Below are 19,071 nucleotides of genomic sequence, written 5' to 3' on the forward strand. Positions count from 1 at the left end.
ACAAGCCCAGAGTCCTTAGCTGCTCCTCATAGGACATGCCTTCCAGCCCTTTCACCAGCTTTGTTACCCTCCTCTGGATGCATTCAAGGACCTTCACATCCTTCTTAAATTGTGGGTCCTGGAACTGCACACAGTACTCAAGGTGAGGCCGCACCAAAGCTGAATACAGCGGGATAATCACCTCTTTTGACCGGCTGGTTATACTGTGTTTGATGCACCCCAGGATGCGGTTTGCCCTCCTGGCTGCCAGGGCACGCTGCTGACTCCTATTGAGCCTGCTGTCGACCCGAGCCCCCAGATCCCTTTCTGCAGGGCTGCTCTCCAGCCACTGCTCTCCCAATTTAGACTTGTGCCTGGTGTTACTCCGTCTAGCATTTGGACTTGTTGAATTCCATGCCATAGATGATTGCCCAATGCTATTATTTGTCCAATGTTAAATACCAGTATTTACTGGCAATTGAATACTATAGTATTTAAAATCTAAATTGGTCTAATAGAGTGTGTATATATGTAGGGAGAGAGATTACATAAATATATGCTATTAGACCATTTTGTTAAACTTAAGGTCCTCTTATTGTGTGCATTTTTCAATGAAAACCTTTTTGCTCAATTATTCCTCTGGATCCAATTAGCTTTTTATTTCAAGATAAGGAAATCAGACATAAAATGAGAAATAATTATCTTCGTCTGAACAAAAGAGAAAGGCAGACTGGGGAAACGATCATGTGGGGAGTTGTGTGATAATTCCTCTGACAGTTATGAGTGTTAGTTTAGATATTTTTGTAGTGTACCTATAAAAATTCTTCAAAACACATTACAAATTACAGTGCTCTCACTTCTTTTAGCTGTTCTCACAACACTTAAGGCACTACTTCAGTGTGGAGGAGCTGTTTCCATGTCCCATCTTCCAGAGATAGGTGATTGTTTGTTTAATTTTGATATTTCAAGCTCTCTTGCTTGCAAACCAATAAAGAAATTTGTAAATCAAAACTATAAACTCAGAGTATCAGAAAGCAGATAAATCCTTCTCAAAGCTTCCTTTTTATTATTTTATGATTAACTTTTAAAAATCTCTTCCTTTTATATATCTGAAATATGTTAGCTTCCTGATATGATGAACAGATCTTGTTGTAGGCAAACAACTGCACTGGGATGTATCTATCTCATGCATGCTTTTCTCCAAGGTCTCAGAATATGCAGAAAAGGGAAATAAAGAAGAATTGCTTATTTTCAATTCCTCACATTTTTGTATGACTAGCTTATCTCTATTTTAAAACTCTTATTTCTTCTTTTTTCCCCCCACAAACTGAATTGATGCCCTATTGCAACAATGAAAGGCCAAGCACTGAATGCAGTAAGCTATCTACCCTTTTCTCCTCTAGAGAGGGTCTGTCAAGGTCATGACTGAGGCATCTGAGGCAATGGCAGTTAGCTTCAGAGTTGTAAAATAGAGCTGTTTATTCTTTGCCTGCTCTGCTGTGTGATCTCGCTGTGCTGCTATTGACTTCAGTGACAGTAGAGCTGGAACTCTTTACAGAGAAACAGCAGCCTTGTTTGTAGACCAACAGTAGCACCGTGTTTTTCCTATCCATCCCGAGCATGCTATTCAAATATTAATGAACACTAGCTCTAATAGTATTTCTGGTGCAAATAATTGTTGTTACAAGGGCAGAACTGGAAAAGTGCTCTCTCTCTCCTCCCAATGGATACACTCAATTATTTTAGTTGTGAGCTTCCCACTGTGATGTGCTGAAGTATCTCGATACTGATGTGGAAGAGGCAGTCCTGGGTCTAAGACACCACTAAGGTGCCTGTGGCTGTGAGTGATATATGTTGTCTCATATCAGAAGAGGAAGATACTATTTTAACACAGTAAAATTCCTTTCTAATCAATAGACATATTAATTGAAAACAGTGCTGGGACAAAGTCCCTTTTCTGAGACTGTTAACAAATATGCCTGCATGTGTGTACTTTTGAGAGGTGAAATGGTCTTTGCCATCACACAGAACGGAGGAGACTGATTTTAGAATCACACTGTTAGCATAAAAGAGCAAATGGTGTTCTGGCCAAACCTATTGAAAATAATTCACCTCTGGACAAAGAGTAACTCTTTAAAATTTCAGTCAATAAAGTAACATTTTTTAAATACTGATAATTATTCAAAAAAGTACAATAGAATATAAAAGTATATACAGGTTTGATGACAATAGTTTTTGTAATGTTGTTGAATGGTCTTTTACAATTCCAAGCTAAAGGACTCAGTGAGTCCAGACACTTCACTCAGACATCTTTTTCTCTCCCTCTCTTTCTCTTTCTGTCTGATAGGAATAATAACATGTGCCACCGAACCATGCACGCAATTAAGTGCTTAATGATAATCTGGCTTTTAGAGTCATTTTATCACTACCTGTACTTTGCTACCTAAAAAGTTATCTCTTCATTTTACAGACTAAGTGGCTCTTTATAACAAATGACATCATTGTATTTTACACCATACCCTTTTCTAAAAGATATGAAAAACCGTGGCATCTACTTTCATGAGTCTGGTCTTTTCTTTTTTCTTTTTTTTTTTTTTGTTTTGTTTAACAGATATGTTAGGTCAAGAACGAAGCATGACATTGACATGAGAATAGGGATACACTCGGGATCGGTTCTGTGCGGAGTGCTGGGCCTGCGAAAGTGGCAGTTTGATGTCTGGTCATGGGACGTGGATATCGCAAATAAACTCGAGTCAGGTGGAATTCCTGGGTAAGGCAATGTGTATTTCCCACAGTCAGAAAACATTGCCAACACATTACACTGTTAACCTTGTCAACAGATTAACTGTCTCACATTATTTCATCAACTGTGACCTTTTTTTTTTTTTTTTGCTATTTTGCATTTGGCAAGGATTTCTGAGGCTATAGCTAAAAAAAGTAGAAATGGTCAGCTTGCAGAGGCATTGGAAAAGACAAAAATACTTCTTTTTCTTTGCCAGCTATGATTTCCTGGAAAAGGTCAGTGGTTGTATTCAGCCCATGTAATACTCAAAGGTAGCCCAGATTTCCCAGTTAGGTGTTGACCATGCCTGAGTTTTCCCAGGCTTCATTCTCTCGTCCTTTGCATTCAAATGCTGCTGTGAGGCACAAGGCTGTAATTTATTTTATTTCATAATGCACATCATGTGGGAAGAATTATGTGTTCATAGGTCATACGCTAATAGCAAGGCATTATGGACAGCAGGCTCTCTAGGAAGACTTTTAAATAATTTGATGCTTTAGTAGATGTTTTGAGACATTTATGTCAGCCTGCCTATATATGAAAATATATGGTTTTCCATTGAGCTGCCTAGTTTTTCTTTGTCTGAGGTGGCTGATTCACCTAGAAGATAAAACGTTTTTTCTGCCTGACATGGCCTATATCTCACGGTAGTTTGGAAGTTGCAAATCCTAAATTTGAAGCAACAGTAGTCGTTGCAGGGATACACTGTTCACTTTCAGTTCCACCTTCTATTGATAAAAGATGTAGCAAAAGATCCCCTACAATTCAATTTTTGGCCATGGAACATAGAAGCAATGGCAGCGGACATATTTATGTGGAAATAGTTTAAGTGATGCTGTTATCCTGAGTGAGAAAGGTTTTGAGTTATCAAATCTGAGTCATGTGCTGTACTCCCTACACACACATCAGGATCTGTCAGAGCTGTCGTGTTCCCAGGAAGTTAGAAAGAGATTTGCTTTATATTGTATTTGCAAATGCAGACTCCTTCCACTGTTCCCTATAGTAGACCTTTATACTAATATAAATTCTTAGAATCAGCAGAAAAGGAAACATTGCATGCTCTGAAAACAGCTTCTATACTCTGCATATGTCACCAGTGTATAAAATTGCAGAAAAAATTTTCTTTCCCTGCTGCTTATCCCATATGATAGCCCCAGATGACTAAGAAAGGTCACACGCTGCTTTGTTAACACGAGCAAATCAATCATGTAAGTTTCACCATCCACACCTGCAAAAAGCATCGTTTATTGCTGTTAATGCCTGCCAGTAGTACGGCTATTAACGAATAACCCAGAGAATGCACCACCTAGCTGTTGATAAAACGCCTGGTTAGGTTGCAGTCTATTGGAGCAGAGTGATTTCCACTCCTGTATATCAGTTTGCCAACAAAACAAAGCCTATATGTGACAGCAATTCACTAAGAATTCCCTCAAAACAGTGATTTACATCAGGCTTTCCTAGTGCGCAGAGCAGATTTAATAGAGTAGTTAAGTTCACTTTAGCCTCTCCTTACTTCTCCCTGCCACCAGCATTCAAATCCCTCTGCTTGCCACAATATCGAGATCATTCCCGTTCCCAGAGCTGCACCGTCTTCCTCTGTCTCATCAGAAACGCTGCCCTGGGGTTAGGAATGGTCCTGCTCCCACGGTGTGAAACAAGAGCAAACCACAGCCCTTTCCTGAGCGCACAGCAGAGCGAGGCAGCTCGCCTGCCCGGGATGGGGAGGATCCCTCCACCCAGTCTGGGGGCAGGAGAAAAGGGGCTCAGCTCTTCCCCTCGAAGCTTGCATGTCACCCTGAGACCTCAGGCATGGGTGATGCAGGGAGAGATTGCCCCCGAGTGAAGGAGCATAAGCGGGCAGCCCAACTGTCGTGGAAGGAGGCACTGGGGAACACTGAAAAAAAGCAACCATTTCTGGTTTTCTGAGAGGAAAAAAACATGTCCACAACACCTGACAAGGAAACCGTGTAAGATCCTACAGTGTTATTTCAGAGACACTCTTCTGCCAGGACCCCATCTTCTAATAGCCTTCACCTGGTGTACCTAGGTATTAATCTATGGTATTGAATTGGCATAAAACCTAGCTAATAATTAGTTTTCCAGGATGTATCAATGACAGGTATCATCTAAAGCTTTGGGCCTGATATGCTTTCAACAGCAGGACAGGCTATACTTTTTGACTTCAATACTCAGGTTCCTGATTTACTGTATTTGTATAAAATTAGAAAGATGTCTCTCCACTATACGTTCTAAGTTTTTTTAAACAAGCTGTACAAAAGGTGAAACCAGAAAATATTTTTAATCTACCAACTATTTATTAATATTTGGTCCATTTAAGTGTATTACATCAATAGCCAGCTCCACGCTCTAGTTAAAGCTGTTATCATTTCCATTATAAAATCCATATTTCAGGGCTTTATAATGCAATCTTCCCAAATTATATTACTTGAAACTCAGTACAAAGATAGTCACCCTGGCAACTAATGTATCACTTTCTTTTTCTTTCTACTTTTTTCTTTTTTTTCTTTTTTCTTCCTTTTTTTTTTTTTTTTAATTAGTACTTTACTTAAATCAATTTAGCCTATTTGGGTTCCTAAGAGCTAGGAAATGCATTGTCTTTCTGAGAGGTTATATGCTATGGTTTTAAAGTCCAGGCCAAAAAATTGCTTATATATGAGAAACATTTTTACTGTTTTTTATTGTCAGTTTTACTGACATTTGACTACAAAAGAGTAATAATCTCTGTGGTCATCATAACAGCATGACTTCAGACAGTGAAAGTTGTACAAAACCTATGTTGACTTCAGAGGGAAGCTGAGGCACATTAAAAAATGGCTGAGAGATAAATTTTTTATCTTTTAATTAGATACGGATATTTAATACTCCACATAGACCCAGTTTGTGCCAAATTCTGATACTCCTGGACATTTCACACTGCTAAAAGACAACCAGCTCTTTGTTTTCTGGTGATACATGCACATCATACATGTACTTATAGCCTTTTACTCCATCAGTATTTTATGTAATTTAACTCTGTAGTGGCATCCTTTAAGTTCCAGAAGAAAGTTCCCAAGGGGTATGCTAGGACCATTTCCTTCAGTGGAGACAAGCCAATTTGCGTTGCCTGAGAAAAATGCCTCAGCACATGTCATCAAGAAATTATCAAGAATTTTAGCTGACTCTGAATTTAAAGAATCTGTCTGCAAGTCTGACTTTCAGAAAGAGCCATGCATCCAAAGTTTGAAAAATGAGCCAATTTTAATGGAGTCACTACATTTATTTGCTTGAGTTAGCTAAATGTCTAATGAACATCTCCTTTTATTGCGTTTGTGATGCTGCACTATAAAGTACAGCATGTCTAACCATGTGGATGTGTTTTAGAGGTGTCTGCAGTTTACCCTACATGTAGGAACTTGATGATTTCCTAAAAATAGAAATAAGACTTACTTTTTTTTTCTTTTTTCTTTTTTTTTTTTTTACTTGAACTTCTTTCTGTTCTGTCCTTCTCAAGCAGTCATAATTATGGTTAAGAAAGTCCAAATACCAAACATGTCCAGGTTTGGCTGGAAGACTTCCAAAGCCCTATCACGCTTTTCCAAAATTTGAGCTATTGGTATGTCATCTCTTAAATTCAACTTCACTTTTGCAAAAGCTTTTTGAACTCATTGCTTAGTCTTACCAGAAATTATCACCTCACTTGCCTTTGTATACTTTCCCTATTTCCCTAATTCACTTCAGACACAATCAGACTACTGATTTCAACTGTCTAAGCTACCTCAGGTAACTGAAGGAAATTAAAGAAAGAGCTTCACATAAGCTGCTCTAATGCATACCATATATTTTCCTCTCACCATATTTACCTGAAGTGGCAATTTCCATTCACTCTGAATAGTATTTTACTCAAGAAGGTCTCCCGTTAAACTATTACTGTGAGCAAAGGTATCAGGTGTGAATATCAACGTGTTTTTCCTGTGACAGGACTTTGTGCATTCATGAGATCCTATTGATGTGAACATGTCTTGAGAGTACTTGTCCCCAAATGAAGCTCATGTTTGTTGAATACACTATTTAACTTTCTTTATAGAAATCATCAGATACAATAGAAAACTTCCTGTTTATCCATCATGTTAAAAATGATGCAGAGTTCATAAACTCCTTCTTACCTATGCATACTAGAGCACAATCAGTATTTGCTACTACTTATTTCACTTATGCAGGAGAATTCACATCTCCAAAGCCACTCTGGACTGCCTGAACGGGGATTATAAAGTTGAAGAAGGGCATGGCAAAGAGCGTAATGAATTTTTGAGGAAACATAACATTGAGACTTATTTAATTAAACAACCTGAGGAGAGTCTGTTGACTTTACCTGAAGATATTGTGAAAGAGGCTGTCAGCTCCTCCGACAGGAGAAACAGTGGAGCAACGTTTACTGAAGGATCCTGGAGCCCTGAACTTCCGTTTGATAACATAGTGGGAAAACAGAATGTAAGTCAAACTTCCTTTAATGTCATCAAGTATGAACGCATGCTTGAGTGCATTTCAATATTGGAAGCCTCAGAGGAGTCAAATTCATCTTTAACCTTTATTCTAACACGTACTGTAACAGCAGAGGATTAAACAAATTGTTTCAGGGCAGAAATAAATCGTGTATCCAAACTGGGGAAATGCCAGTGGACCAGAGGTTTCTGGGTTTTTTTCTAACTGAAATTAAATATCACACAACTTAGTTTTAATTGAACCAGTCCATAAAGAAGTAAATTAAAAGTAAAGCTAATGTTACTAAACTAGCTGGGACATTCTGGTCTGAGTGTGTATCTCACTGCATAGCTTCACTCTCATCAAAGTAAAAGGGATGAGTGAATGGACATTTTGCCAGAGGAAAAAGCATAGTGTAGGTTATTGATATATAAGGGAAAGAAAGAAGATCTACCTTAAAAAAGCACCTTGTGAAAACAGTTTTTCCATTCTTCACTTTTCTTTTTTTTCTTTTTTAATAAAAAATATTAAAAACTTAGATTCTAAGACATAATTAAGGTTCATGAGCAGGTGAGTTAGACTCTAAGGTCAGGCGTAGCTCAACAGAAATATGAGATAATAACAACTGCTCCTGATCAGATCTTTTCCAAAAGCACTGCATGGCTAATTGCTAGCACCCTGGGAACCAGCAATTCTTGTACAGTCATAAAAATCACTTTGTGAAATCTGCTTGCTTAGAGGAATTAAAGATGGAAAGGTTAAAATGCCCTCAGACACCACTCTTCTCACTGCATTTGAAAGATTGATGAGTCTTTATGAAACAAGGTCAGCTGGAGTTTTCTTCCATTTTTCTGAGGGATCTGTAATGACATGATATATCCTTTCTTCTGCTGCACATCCTTAGTCCTACTTGTCTGCACTGTCTGTTGAACTTCAGACGTTGTTGTGTGGAGGTCTTGCTTTGTCAACCGTCTTCTGCTTCTTACAAATCTCCTCAGAAGTGATAAGCCTTCACAATCAATCAGCCCATGGTGGTGTCTTCGTCTCTTCAAACTGAACTGGAGCATGGCATAGTTTGCTGTTATATAAAACACCTGTTTTATATACATTCTGTACATCTGTGTATCTGCATGTACACTGCCTTTTAGTATTCTCTGTATTTTGTTGACCTGTCTCTATATTCTCATTTCATTAGGAATAGAGGTATGGGTGCATGCTGCTGTGAATATCTTCTGATCTCTCTCTGTTTCTTCTTCTTTCCCTTTAAGACATTCCAATTTCTGTAGTCCAAAAAATCTATGCGGAGTAGGCTATCATTTCATTGATCATTTTCTCAGCTAAACCTGACCTTGATACTAACAAAGATGAGGAATGAAATAAAGGACTAGTGTTTTTATTCCATTATTCAACAACTCCCACCCAGTAAACCAGTAAAAAGCTTATGAAAATCATTGAAATAGGCATAACTAAACAGTTGTTTTAAAGCAGATTTTTGTCTTATGGCAATAAACAAACCATTTTTAGAATAGTTTCTCACTGTTTTTTTAAGAACTTGTTTTTGTGCTGGAAATAACTATAATTTTATATTACACAGCTTTACAATAAGCTTTTTGGTGGAGAGAAGATTTTAAAAATCTGCTATTCCACGTGTGATTTAATTATTATGTAATTTTCAATTTTAAAGTTGAGACAATAGGCATTACTGCTTATAAATAATTTATTTCAGCTCAAAATTCAGATGGTAGATTTAAATTATACTAGGATATAGTAGCTTTTTCCAGAGGTGAGTCCGTCTTGGACAGAATAAGCATTTAATAATATTAATTGTGCAGCCTAAAGGTCACTGGCAGCAGCAGACGTTGAGAATCCAAGTAGCAGCAACCCAACAACGAATCACTCCGTATGTCTGAATATTTGCCAATAGCATTTAAATGATTTCTTTACCCAATACAAGTTAAAACAAAATTTGAGCAACTCTGATCGCATGTGTCTTACCTGTAGCTGTAGGAAGATGTTAGGAAGAATATGAAATGGCAAAGTCTCTGGTGAGTTCTCTTGCCAAACTCAAATTCATCACAATCCATATTCTTTACCTCAAACTCATTTTCTATGGGCAGCCTAAGTCAGTGAACTGAAGATGGGTTTATACAAGTGAGGAACAGAATAACCACTCTTTATGTACGCAGTCACAGACATTAACAAAAGCTACATGTGTCTACAGCACATTTAGCACCATGTGCCTCAGCTCTGTCGGTGAGGTAAGCCAAGGATGTAAGTGCCTGCTCTGAAATTCAGACCATGCACAATATGGATGGAGTTTTCTGTTATTGAAACAAGTGTCTGGGCTTCTTTCCTAAAGCAAAGAAAGTTGGACAGAAGTTATTTTATGTTAAGAGAGTGAAGGCCTCCTCCTCTAAAATAAATTAATAGCTGATGAAGTTGAATTTCTTCGCTGGGCCTTACAAAAGAAGTAGCTGAAAGCATAATATGGTCACTGTGTGTGGTGCTGGAGGCTTCTGATGGGCCTGTAGTGATGTGAATTAGCAAAAAAGCATATTAAAACATCTGTGTCTTGTATAAGCATATTTTAGGTGCGGCTGCAATGATTCTTAACAGTTATCACAATTATACTTAAAGATTGCCAAGATGACAGACAAGTATGAAACAGACAAGTATAAAAAACAGGGCGGAATTCAGTTCAAAACCAAGGCACCTGCATTTGTGTGTCTACTGACTGTCCCAGGTGTCGATCTCCCACACAGCTCAGCTCCTAAACATAAGGGTCTAGTGCTACTCGTGGTGCTCTAGGGTGCCTGAGACATCCATATGACAAGGGGCTTATAACAGACCTGTGATCATCTGGACTATCAGTCAGAAGCCAGGTAAGAGACTCTGATGTCTCAAATAGTGCTAAAGACCTATGCTGAAACATGCTGAGTAAGAGCTTGGTTCAGCTTAACTGTGGCTGTCTCTTGCAGCTTGAGATACCCTAGCACACTCCAGCTGGTCCCCACCACTGGCCAGCAGTGCATGGGGTTCCCATAGGTCTTGTGCCATATCTCCTAGCTCCAGACTGTTGTCTAGGACACCCTAGGGCATCTCAGCTGACCATAGCTGCATATGACTGGCCAACTGAAAGTATCCAGAGTGTATACTGCAAGTAATAGACGCTTAGACACCAAGCACCCAGACACCTTCATTTAGGTGTCTTCCTCTTGAACGAAATCCTACCTATATCCTGTCTCTTTAAACATATGACTTTGTATTTCCCTGTTTCCCTCCAAGACCTGATGTTTGCAGTATGAAAAACGTAATTTAAAGCCTTCCTAGAGTTTTCTAAATGGCACTGATTAAAAATTTCCCTTCTTGTTGAGGTCAAGATGTTCAGACTTCTTGCATGAAAACTTTACAGGAAGGAAGTAAAATCTAATCCCAACCACCTTTTTTAAATATCTGTAAAATATCTCTGAAGTTGGAGGTTTATTATTTGTTTGTTTTAATTCATCCTGTCTTCTAGTCTCAGATGCAAGTTTGGCTGGGCTCTTTCCTAACAGAAGCTTGTATGTGTTCTTGTATGATAAATGGTTACTGTCAGCATCAGGAAAGTTCAAAAGCCCATTGTATCTTACAATTCACAATTGTGTCTTCCATACAGCTGTTCACAAAAGTGTAGGCGAGGTAATAAGAGAACCAATATTTCTTTATGTCAGCATAACACAGTCTTAAAAGATGCAGAGCAAAGAGGGGGATACAGAGACAAAATATGGTTAGAACAACTTCTTGGGACAATAATTTGCATGATATTTTTCATTATTGTCATTACTAACTACAGGAAATCAGTTGTCTTAAGTATGTGTACGGGTGTGAAGGAGAGATGACCACTAAACTCATATATGAATTTCCAATGTTACCCTCTGAGAATAAATGCAACTTCTGAGTCCATTTTTGCACCAATACTACTGGCACTGTTGCCATAGTGGTGATATTATGTCATGTTCATCTACCATGAATTGTAAACCACTTCATACATTCAGCAAGAAGACAGTTTTTCATATTAATCAAATTTTAAAATATAATTTGAAGCAAAATTTAGTCGCTTACTAGAATGAATTGAGATCATTCTCCTCACGTAAATAAAACATAATGCCCAACTAAAATATTAGGGACCTTCTCCACCCTCACTTCCAGTGGAGATATAGCAATATGAACTAATTCTGAGGAATTAAGGCACACAACTTCATCTCACGTGATCTTATCCTTTAACAGTGATTTCAGACCCTCTTGTAAGATTTCAGCCGCCACAAACTGATAATAACTTTTCTGCATAGCTCAGTTTAAAAGAGATAGGAATGCCTAAACTAAAGTAGTACCTTAGTGTGTATTAATACAGTATTTATCCAGTTGACTCAATGGATTGTTTACCTGGAATTTGGCTCTAACCTTAGAGTTTCCACCTTAGCTCTGAGGCTAAGATATGGATTCAGGCATATCTGAAACTTTAGTATGAGAAAAGAAACTTCAGTATGAGAAAAGTTTCCTTGATTTTTTTTTTTTCTCTAAATGTTGATTATACTGATTTTCTGAAGGGAAAACAGAGAGATTTGAGTAGAGCGGTTTGCCAAAGCTTCTCTGCTGAAGTCCTTTCTCTACTAAAGCAAACAGGAAGATTGCTTTTCACTTCAATAGACAGAAGATTTCAGTCCTGATACCCTTTTCTGCCTATTTATTGGGCTCTTAAGTTATTCATCAAACTATGGAATATGAGAAAACAAGTCACTCTTGTGACTACAGAGTCCTTGGACTTTATTTTAGGACTGCAAAGAAAGTTGTCAATTGGGGTTTGACAGTGGGTACCTGAGACCCTTCCTGTGCTTTAATGTGCTGTCCAAGATTCATTAGATTGTAACTGCTGACTGTCCTTTGAATGAACAAGGGAAATCTCCCTATATCATTTGCTGTACATAATCCCATGATCCAAATGAATTGGCTTTCCAGAGAAATCTAGTGATAAATGCATCCCAAACTCCTGTTCCCAACAACGCCCAGTAGGACACATAGCAGAAGATTTTTCCAGCAAGGACCTATGGGATAACTTTTCTCAAGCAGAAGTGTATTTCTTGTCCATAATAATTCTGAAATGTCTTATGCTGTGATGTATGAAGGTTTATATCCTTTCCATTCATTAACATTTCTTAACCCTTGGGAATATCACGGGTAGTAGAGTTTATTTTTCCATTCAAGTGGAAAAGCGCTGCTTCATTGTGGTTTGTGTCATGAAATGATACCATGAAACTGGACTGAGTTATTCTCTTTATGAAAGCAAACTCTACCTCTTTCCTGAAGGTGAAGCACCCTTCATACTATCTCCACTAGCTTTCCTTTGTGAAGCTGTGCAAAAGTCTTTTCTTTTTTTTTCTTTTGATTAGTCAATGAAATACCAAAGGAATAATGCATTTGAGATAGTATAAAATAATAATATGAATTACAGTTAAATTAAATTATATAGCCTAACTGTAATCTAGACTGGCTGAAATATACCAGTAGTGAAGAAGAACATATTATTTGGAAACCCATGCTGAAGTAATCAGAAATGTCACCTTCTTCACTCCTGCCTAACTGATCTGTTCCTTAACTACACACATCCAGTAACTTTAAGATCAAGAAAAAGAACATTACTCCTGTTTTGTGACTTCTGTTTTCTGTAGCTTCTGTTCTTAGTTGTTAAAACACACTATTGAGTTAGATACCCTGCTGTGATTTTGTTGTGTACTCCCCTCATGCATGCTCTAATAATTAATTAGCAGAATCTGGAAAGGGGAATACAGTCCTAGTGTTCAGTGCAGCAGCAAACCTCCTAGTCTGTATAAAAGAGGGCATTAAAGTACTCCCCTTAATGTACTGTATGTGTTTAGTGGAACAGACTTATTATTTTACACTTCTATAGATTTCATTGAATGAATTGCATGGAATGCTGTAATGGTTTGCAATGCAACATGATCTAAAACATTGCATTTTTAACCCAAGGGGACCAGCAGGTTTATTCTGTTTGCATGTGCTTTCCCCTAGACTCTGGCTGCCCTAACAAGAAATTCAATAAATCTGCTTCCAAACCATCTTGCACAAGCTTTGCATGTCCAGTCTGGGCCTGAGGAAATTAACAAGCGAATAGAGCACACCATCGACTTACGGAGTGGCGATAAATTGAGAAGAGAGCATATCAAGCCTTTTTCACTGATGTTTAAAGACTCCAGCCTGGAGCATAAGGTAGCTGGGTCTTGGTAGCTGCATTATTCGCAACTCAAATTGTAATAAATGTCCACTGAAGTAGAGAAGCTGTAGGTTCTATCTTGCATTATTTGTTTTCTGGTTTTGTTTTTCTTTTTCATTTTGTTTCAGTTTTCAGAAGTTGGGACTGTGCTAGAGGTCATAATAGACAGTGTCATGATGGAGGTGTTATAATGCTGCAATGATTACATTTCATTGTTGGAAAATGCCTACACTGAGCAAACTCTGCTTCTGAAAACAACAGCCATTTGCCGGGTTTTGTTTGCTGTCTAGTACAAGCAGTTTTCCATCAGATGACAGGTTGCTTTGCAACAAACGGTGATCGAGCATATTAATAAACTGACACTTCTGTTCAAAACATATATCTATATTTATATAGATATGTTTCTTTCATTTAGTCATAGGATCCATCTGATGTCCTCTAGGCAGCTGCTATGTTTATTTCAAGTCAAAACTAATTTGTCAACTCTGTTTTAAACATCCTTTTTTAACATCTGCTTCTAAGAGGTAAATATTGTTCATGTCTCTGCTGCTTCTCAACAGCAGTATGATCTCACTAATTTCTATTTCAGTCTACATCCAGATGTAAGTTATAAGGTAAAAAAGACAAGGCAACGGGAGAATTTTCCTTGCAAACTGATCACATGGGGTGGGGTTGCATAGATCTCAAATGATTTCATTGACTTGTATGCTAACACAATGCAGCAACAGCAGGTCTGCGATAGGATGTGCACTTAGACTGAAAAGAAAGAAAAATAACAGGGAATTGCAAGCATGGAGGCCCACTTCTCCGTCATCACTTTAACCTCCACTAGAGAACAGACTTTTTTACTTGACTTATGGGAAACCAGTCCTCAGGTGGTATCAGTGGTGAGAGCTTAATGAAAAATTCTGCTTGAAGTATGTTCAAGTCCTTATTTGACAAGCAATCCTGCAGAAGGAAAAAGAAAGGTTTGTTTAAAAAGAGAGAAAAGATTCAGTTTCCCCATGAGGATATTTATGACACTGAGACACAAGGTAGAATCCCCAAAGCCGAATTAGCCACTATTGCTGCAACAGAAGATATGAAGATATTTCTTTTAGTGCAGTCATTGTGCAAAGCTGACAGGGACCCAAAGGAAGTGAAATCCAAGATTTCTGTTAATCCTGTGAATTACCATCTAAAGGCTCAAAAGTCATGAGTAATCTTTAATCTTTGCAAGGCACAAGGTCAAAAGATAAGGTAAAAAAGTGTAGACAAAATAGCATTTAACCTAGAAGGTGGGGGATGGCATATTAGAATTTTTTTGTGCAAAAGAGGAAACAGCCTGGTCACAAACAACTTGCTGCATTAGCAAGTTAGTCAATGGTTCACCTAGTCTTACATTACTATTCGATAAAAATGAGGCCTGAACATGGGCTGGAGTAAAGGGACACTGCCCAGAATCAGATCCTGTATTCAGAATATAAACTTTCTTATCATTTTAGACTTCACAATTAGCAGCCACAAGGAAAATCTATACAGAAAGGGTAGATTTTCATTTAAATGCACTTTAAGCAAGAGGGGAAGAAAAAAACCCATGCTCTAATCCATCACATTACATAGGTCAGATTTTAAATATTAATAATATTTTGAATTGCATCTGGATGACAAAAAGTCTATTTAAAAGTCAACATTGTGAGCAGTTTTGATACATTTTCTTCTCAGTATGACATTTCCAATGTCAACCTGTGCTGCAATGCTTAGAAAATGGTGCTTTCATTCAATATTTCCTTACGTGCTAGTCCCAACCAGTAAGCACAGGCAATACAAACACAAAATCCTTGCCGTAAAGTGGACTGAATCTTCTTTCTGTCCTCTAAATCGGTCTGGGTTTTACCATTACACAGGAGTAAAGTTTTAAAAAATATCAGCACTCTTTTACTTGCTCTGGTTCCTCCACCTCCAACAGCTGAATAGTTGCTGGTCAGCAACCTCTTTGCTTGTGTTCAGGGTGCCCGGGCACCATAGGTGTGCTCAGAGAAGGATGGGGAATGCACCAGGATGCAAAGCGATAATGTGGATTAAGGGAAAAGGAATCACAGTGTCCTTTTCATTATAGGCAGGGGCAATGTCTGTGGGACAATGTGGGAAATGTCCCTTCCCTCCTTGTTTGCCTGTGCAGTAATTACAGGTTTGTCCCAGTAGCCTTAGTGTTAAACCATAGTCTACAGGCAATCATGAAAAAAATAGCATGTGAACTGTTTTGCTACAGAAAGTAGCTATTTCCTCCATGTTATCTTGTATTACTATCATGTTCTCCCTTCTTCCTGCCCATTTAGGAAACAAAACAAAACAAACTCAGATTTAAATTGAAGTCTCATAAAGTTATTTCAGAAGCCTTTTCCCTCTGCTCTCCCCACCCCTAACATTTCAGTCTGGAATTATGCTTTCTTCTAGTCATTAACATTTTGCAACTGCTTACATGACCTTCTGCATCAGCATCTTGAGCTGTTCCCTGCAGCGTTGCTGAGCAAGTAGACAGTGTATGTCTATGGCCTCCCATCTCATGCTGCCGTTTTCATTTGCTGCCACTCACCTGTTCAGACCAGTGGCAGCTTCAAGTCAGAGGTAGCTCTGAAGTAAAGTAACTACTCCTATGTAAAATCTTGTGCCCTCACATTTAGCCATCACACTTTGAGGCAGCGCTGGCATCTGCCTAATACTTATTTCTTTTATCTGTAAGTACATCTCGCCCCAGACTTTACAGTTATTCAGTAGGCAGAACAACCAGTACCCATAGCTGAGACCCTGATCAAGAAGTGTTATGTTAACCTTGTTCAATGAGAACTGTGTTAATGTTCTGTACCTCAAACCTCAGAGAAGTGAGTAACCATATGAACAATAAACTATATTTCTTCCTCCTGCATTAGTAACAGCACTACCATGTCATGGGATCATAAATCTTTTGGAGTGACTTGAATAGATCTGAAATGTCATGCTGGACTTCTGAACAGTCTGGGTTGTTTCAGGTTTTTTTAATTGTAAAACAATTGCAGACAGCAGATTTATGCTAGCAATGAAAGTGCTGGTTTGCTTCCTTTAAGGTTGCAAATGGTAAAAAAGAAAATTTCTGGAATCAGCATGCCCAAAACTACCATGGGAGCTAGCACAGCTCCTGGTTTACAATGGTTTAAACGACTGGTATATCACAGCAGTTTAAGCCATTGGTACATCTTCCCACTCCTCTCTTATCTCATTGCTCTATGTCCTTCTTGGTGATAGAATAAATGTAGATTCCACAGCAAGCAGTAGCAGTTGCATTACCGAATGGGTTATCTCCCTGAGGCAGCATGTATATTTCTACATTAATATTGTAATACTTCATTTTTCAGAGGGTTTGTGCAGGATCCCCACCTGGTATATTTGTAGATTCTTTACCCAAATGGACTAGTCATTACTAACCTGTATTTCACTCATTAGCACTTGATATCTCATTTAGAGACTAATTCACTCTCAATTTTGCTAGAGGTTATTTTCACAAATACAATGTAGGTAGATGGAGCAAAAGACTCATCACAGAAGAGTACTTCTAATGGTAGCATGAAAATATGCTAAGGGTTTCCAAATATGTAATAGCTCATAAGGAAACTCTGATACTACTTTAGATGATTTCCAATAATTAAAAGATATCATCATGATGCTCTGCTTTAATAGCAGTGACTTGGAAATATCAGTACCATGTAATTTCATACAGGATAAAGCATAGTAACAGGGCAGGGAATTTTACACACTGGTAGGGTTTTTGTTAAGGAAAGTTTCCAATGTAAAGATTGTATAAAGATATTCTAAGTCTTCCTGCATATTTGTATTGGGATCATAAATCAGACTGGGCTTACAGGTGAAGCGTCTACATATTTTCAGTGAAGTGAGCACACTGAAAATATCAAAAGGGCTTTGAATTTCACAGTAGAGGTTTTCTTAAGTCAAATATTAGACCTAAATATCTGAGTTTCTCTGTTTCAGAATTTCTGATGGGTGAGATAAATAGAAATTAAAGGAGTAGGAAACAAATTTTGCCCTTCCCGCATGCTGTATCCTTGCAGACATTGGCCTCACCTCTTTCCTTCAATCCAGAAAATTCCAGTGGCAAGAAGGTCTGTAAGAAACACTTGGCAAACTCTGGGCCTGTTCAGCATCTTTTCTGTCATTGGTCAACAACTGGATCTGTGTCTACTCTTTGGTCTTCTCAGGAGTTCATCCATCTCTTCTCCTGCCTTGGGCTTCCTGATACATCTTCTGTCCCTCCCCTGTACTGCAGAAGCTTTTCCAATGGCACAAACACCATTGCTCTGAAGAAGAAAAACATGGTCTCCCTTTTCATCCATAAGGTCTTATCTGAGTCAAAGAGCAGCAGTGAGGATAAGACCAAAAACCTTCCTCCTCAGTGCACAAACACTTTCTCTAGGTGAACATGTAAAGCCTGTTGTATTATCGGTACTCCTCTTTCAAAGAGCCCTGGGAAAAGAGAGGAGACGTGGGGAATAAGCAGCACCACTTGGCAGAGGAAATTTGCCCTTTCTTGCGCAAGCTCAGTTTCAGCTAGCTGGCTGGGCTAGCCAGTAGATAAACAGTGCCCCTTCAACAGCGCAGGCAAATGGCTCAAGTCCCATGGGAAGCAGGGTGAGCCTTTGCTACACCATGAGCAAGTCATGCCAGTGCAGGTAGGTCTGTGGGATGTTGCAGCTAAGGTTTTCATCGCAGAGTAGGTCACATTACAATTCTTACTACCACTCTATGTGGCTCTAGTTGGCTACACGCCTCTCCATACTTATGGAAGTACCTTAAGGCTTAGCCTATCCTTCAGTTACTTCTCCAAGTCACGAAGGGCTAGACTGCTACAAAAGTGCTATGTTTATCATTGGTGTTTGTGCTGCCTCAGAGATACTAACAATTTCTCATCACAATATTGTTACTGATTAGACCACAGCATTAATCCTTTTGACATAGTGCTCGACACAGCAAGCAATTCCATGTTTGTGTTTCATTCAATTAGTTTGCTATAATTTCCCTAAGGAACAGTTGGGATTTCGTGTTATATTCTAAGGAACGTACCTTTCTTTTTCCCTTTAGTTTTTTTTGTGCTGCCACCAAAAAAAGCCCTGGTCCATTATTTAAGTGGACTGATGCAGTTCTGTTTTCCTGCACATGAAATCAGGGCCAGTGCCTCTATGCTTCCAGAAGCAAAATGAAGTGGAGTTGCTTGTGAGCAACATCAAAAATCATGTCAAAGTGATACCGCTTCTGCCAACAGCAGACACAGGGTATAATCACAGCAGAGGAGGATTCAAAATGAGGGATGCAGACAAATAAACCCCTCTCATAACAAATGGGAGCAGGGAAAAGAGAAGCCTTTTTCCCATTTCAGGAGCTTGAGACTGTTTTGACCAGATGTTTATAACTGAGATGAAGTCCTTACTGAAGGTCCATGTAGTGAATACAGTCTAAGTCTAGACAGGATCTTCCTTCAAGAGCAGGTTAGCTATAAAATGCTGTTCATAGCTGAACTCTCTCAGTGTTTGTTCCT

The 19,071-nt window shown here is 38.6% G+C and overlaps 1 protein-coding gene across 1 annotated transcript in view; it reads left to right on the plus strand.

Annotated features, from left to right (window-relative positions):
- Nucleotides 1-19,071, plus strand: part of ADCY8 (adenylate cyclase 8) — a 132,667-nt gene that overhangs the window by 76,468 nt on the left and 37,128 nt on the right. Inside the window, 3 exon segments of the mRNA XM_050892925.1 lie at nt 2,591-2,749; nt 6,979-7,249; nt 13,307-13,504. Coding sequence (XP_050748882.1) covers nt 2,591-2,749; nt 6,979-7,249; nt 13,307-13,504 — 628 coding nt within the window.

This window comes from Gymnogyps californianus, chromosome 2 (genome assembly GCF_018139145.2).
Source record: "Gymnogyps californianus isolate 813 chromosome 2, ASM1813914v2, whole genome shotgun sequence".
Taxonomy (NCBI): Eukaryota; Metazoa; Chordata; class Aves; order Accipitriformes; family Cathartidae; genus Gymnogyps; species Gymnogyps californianus.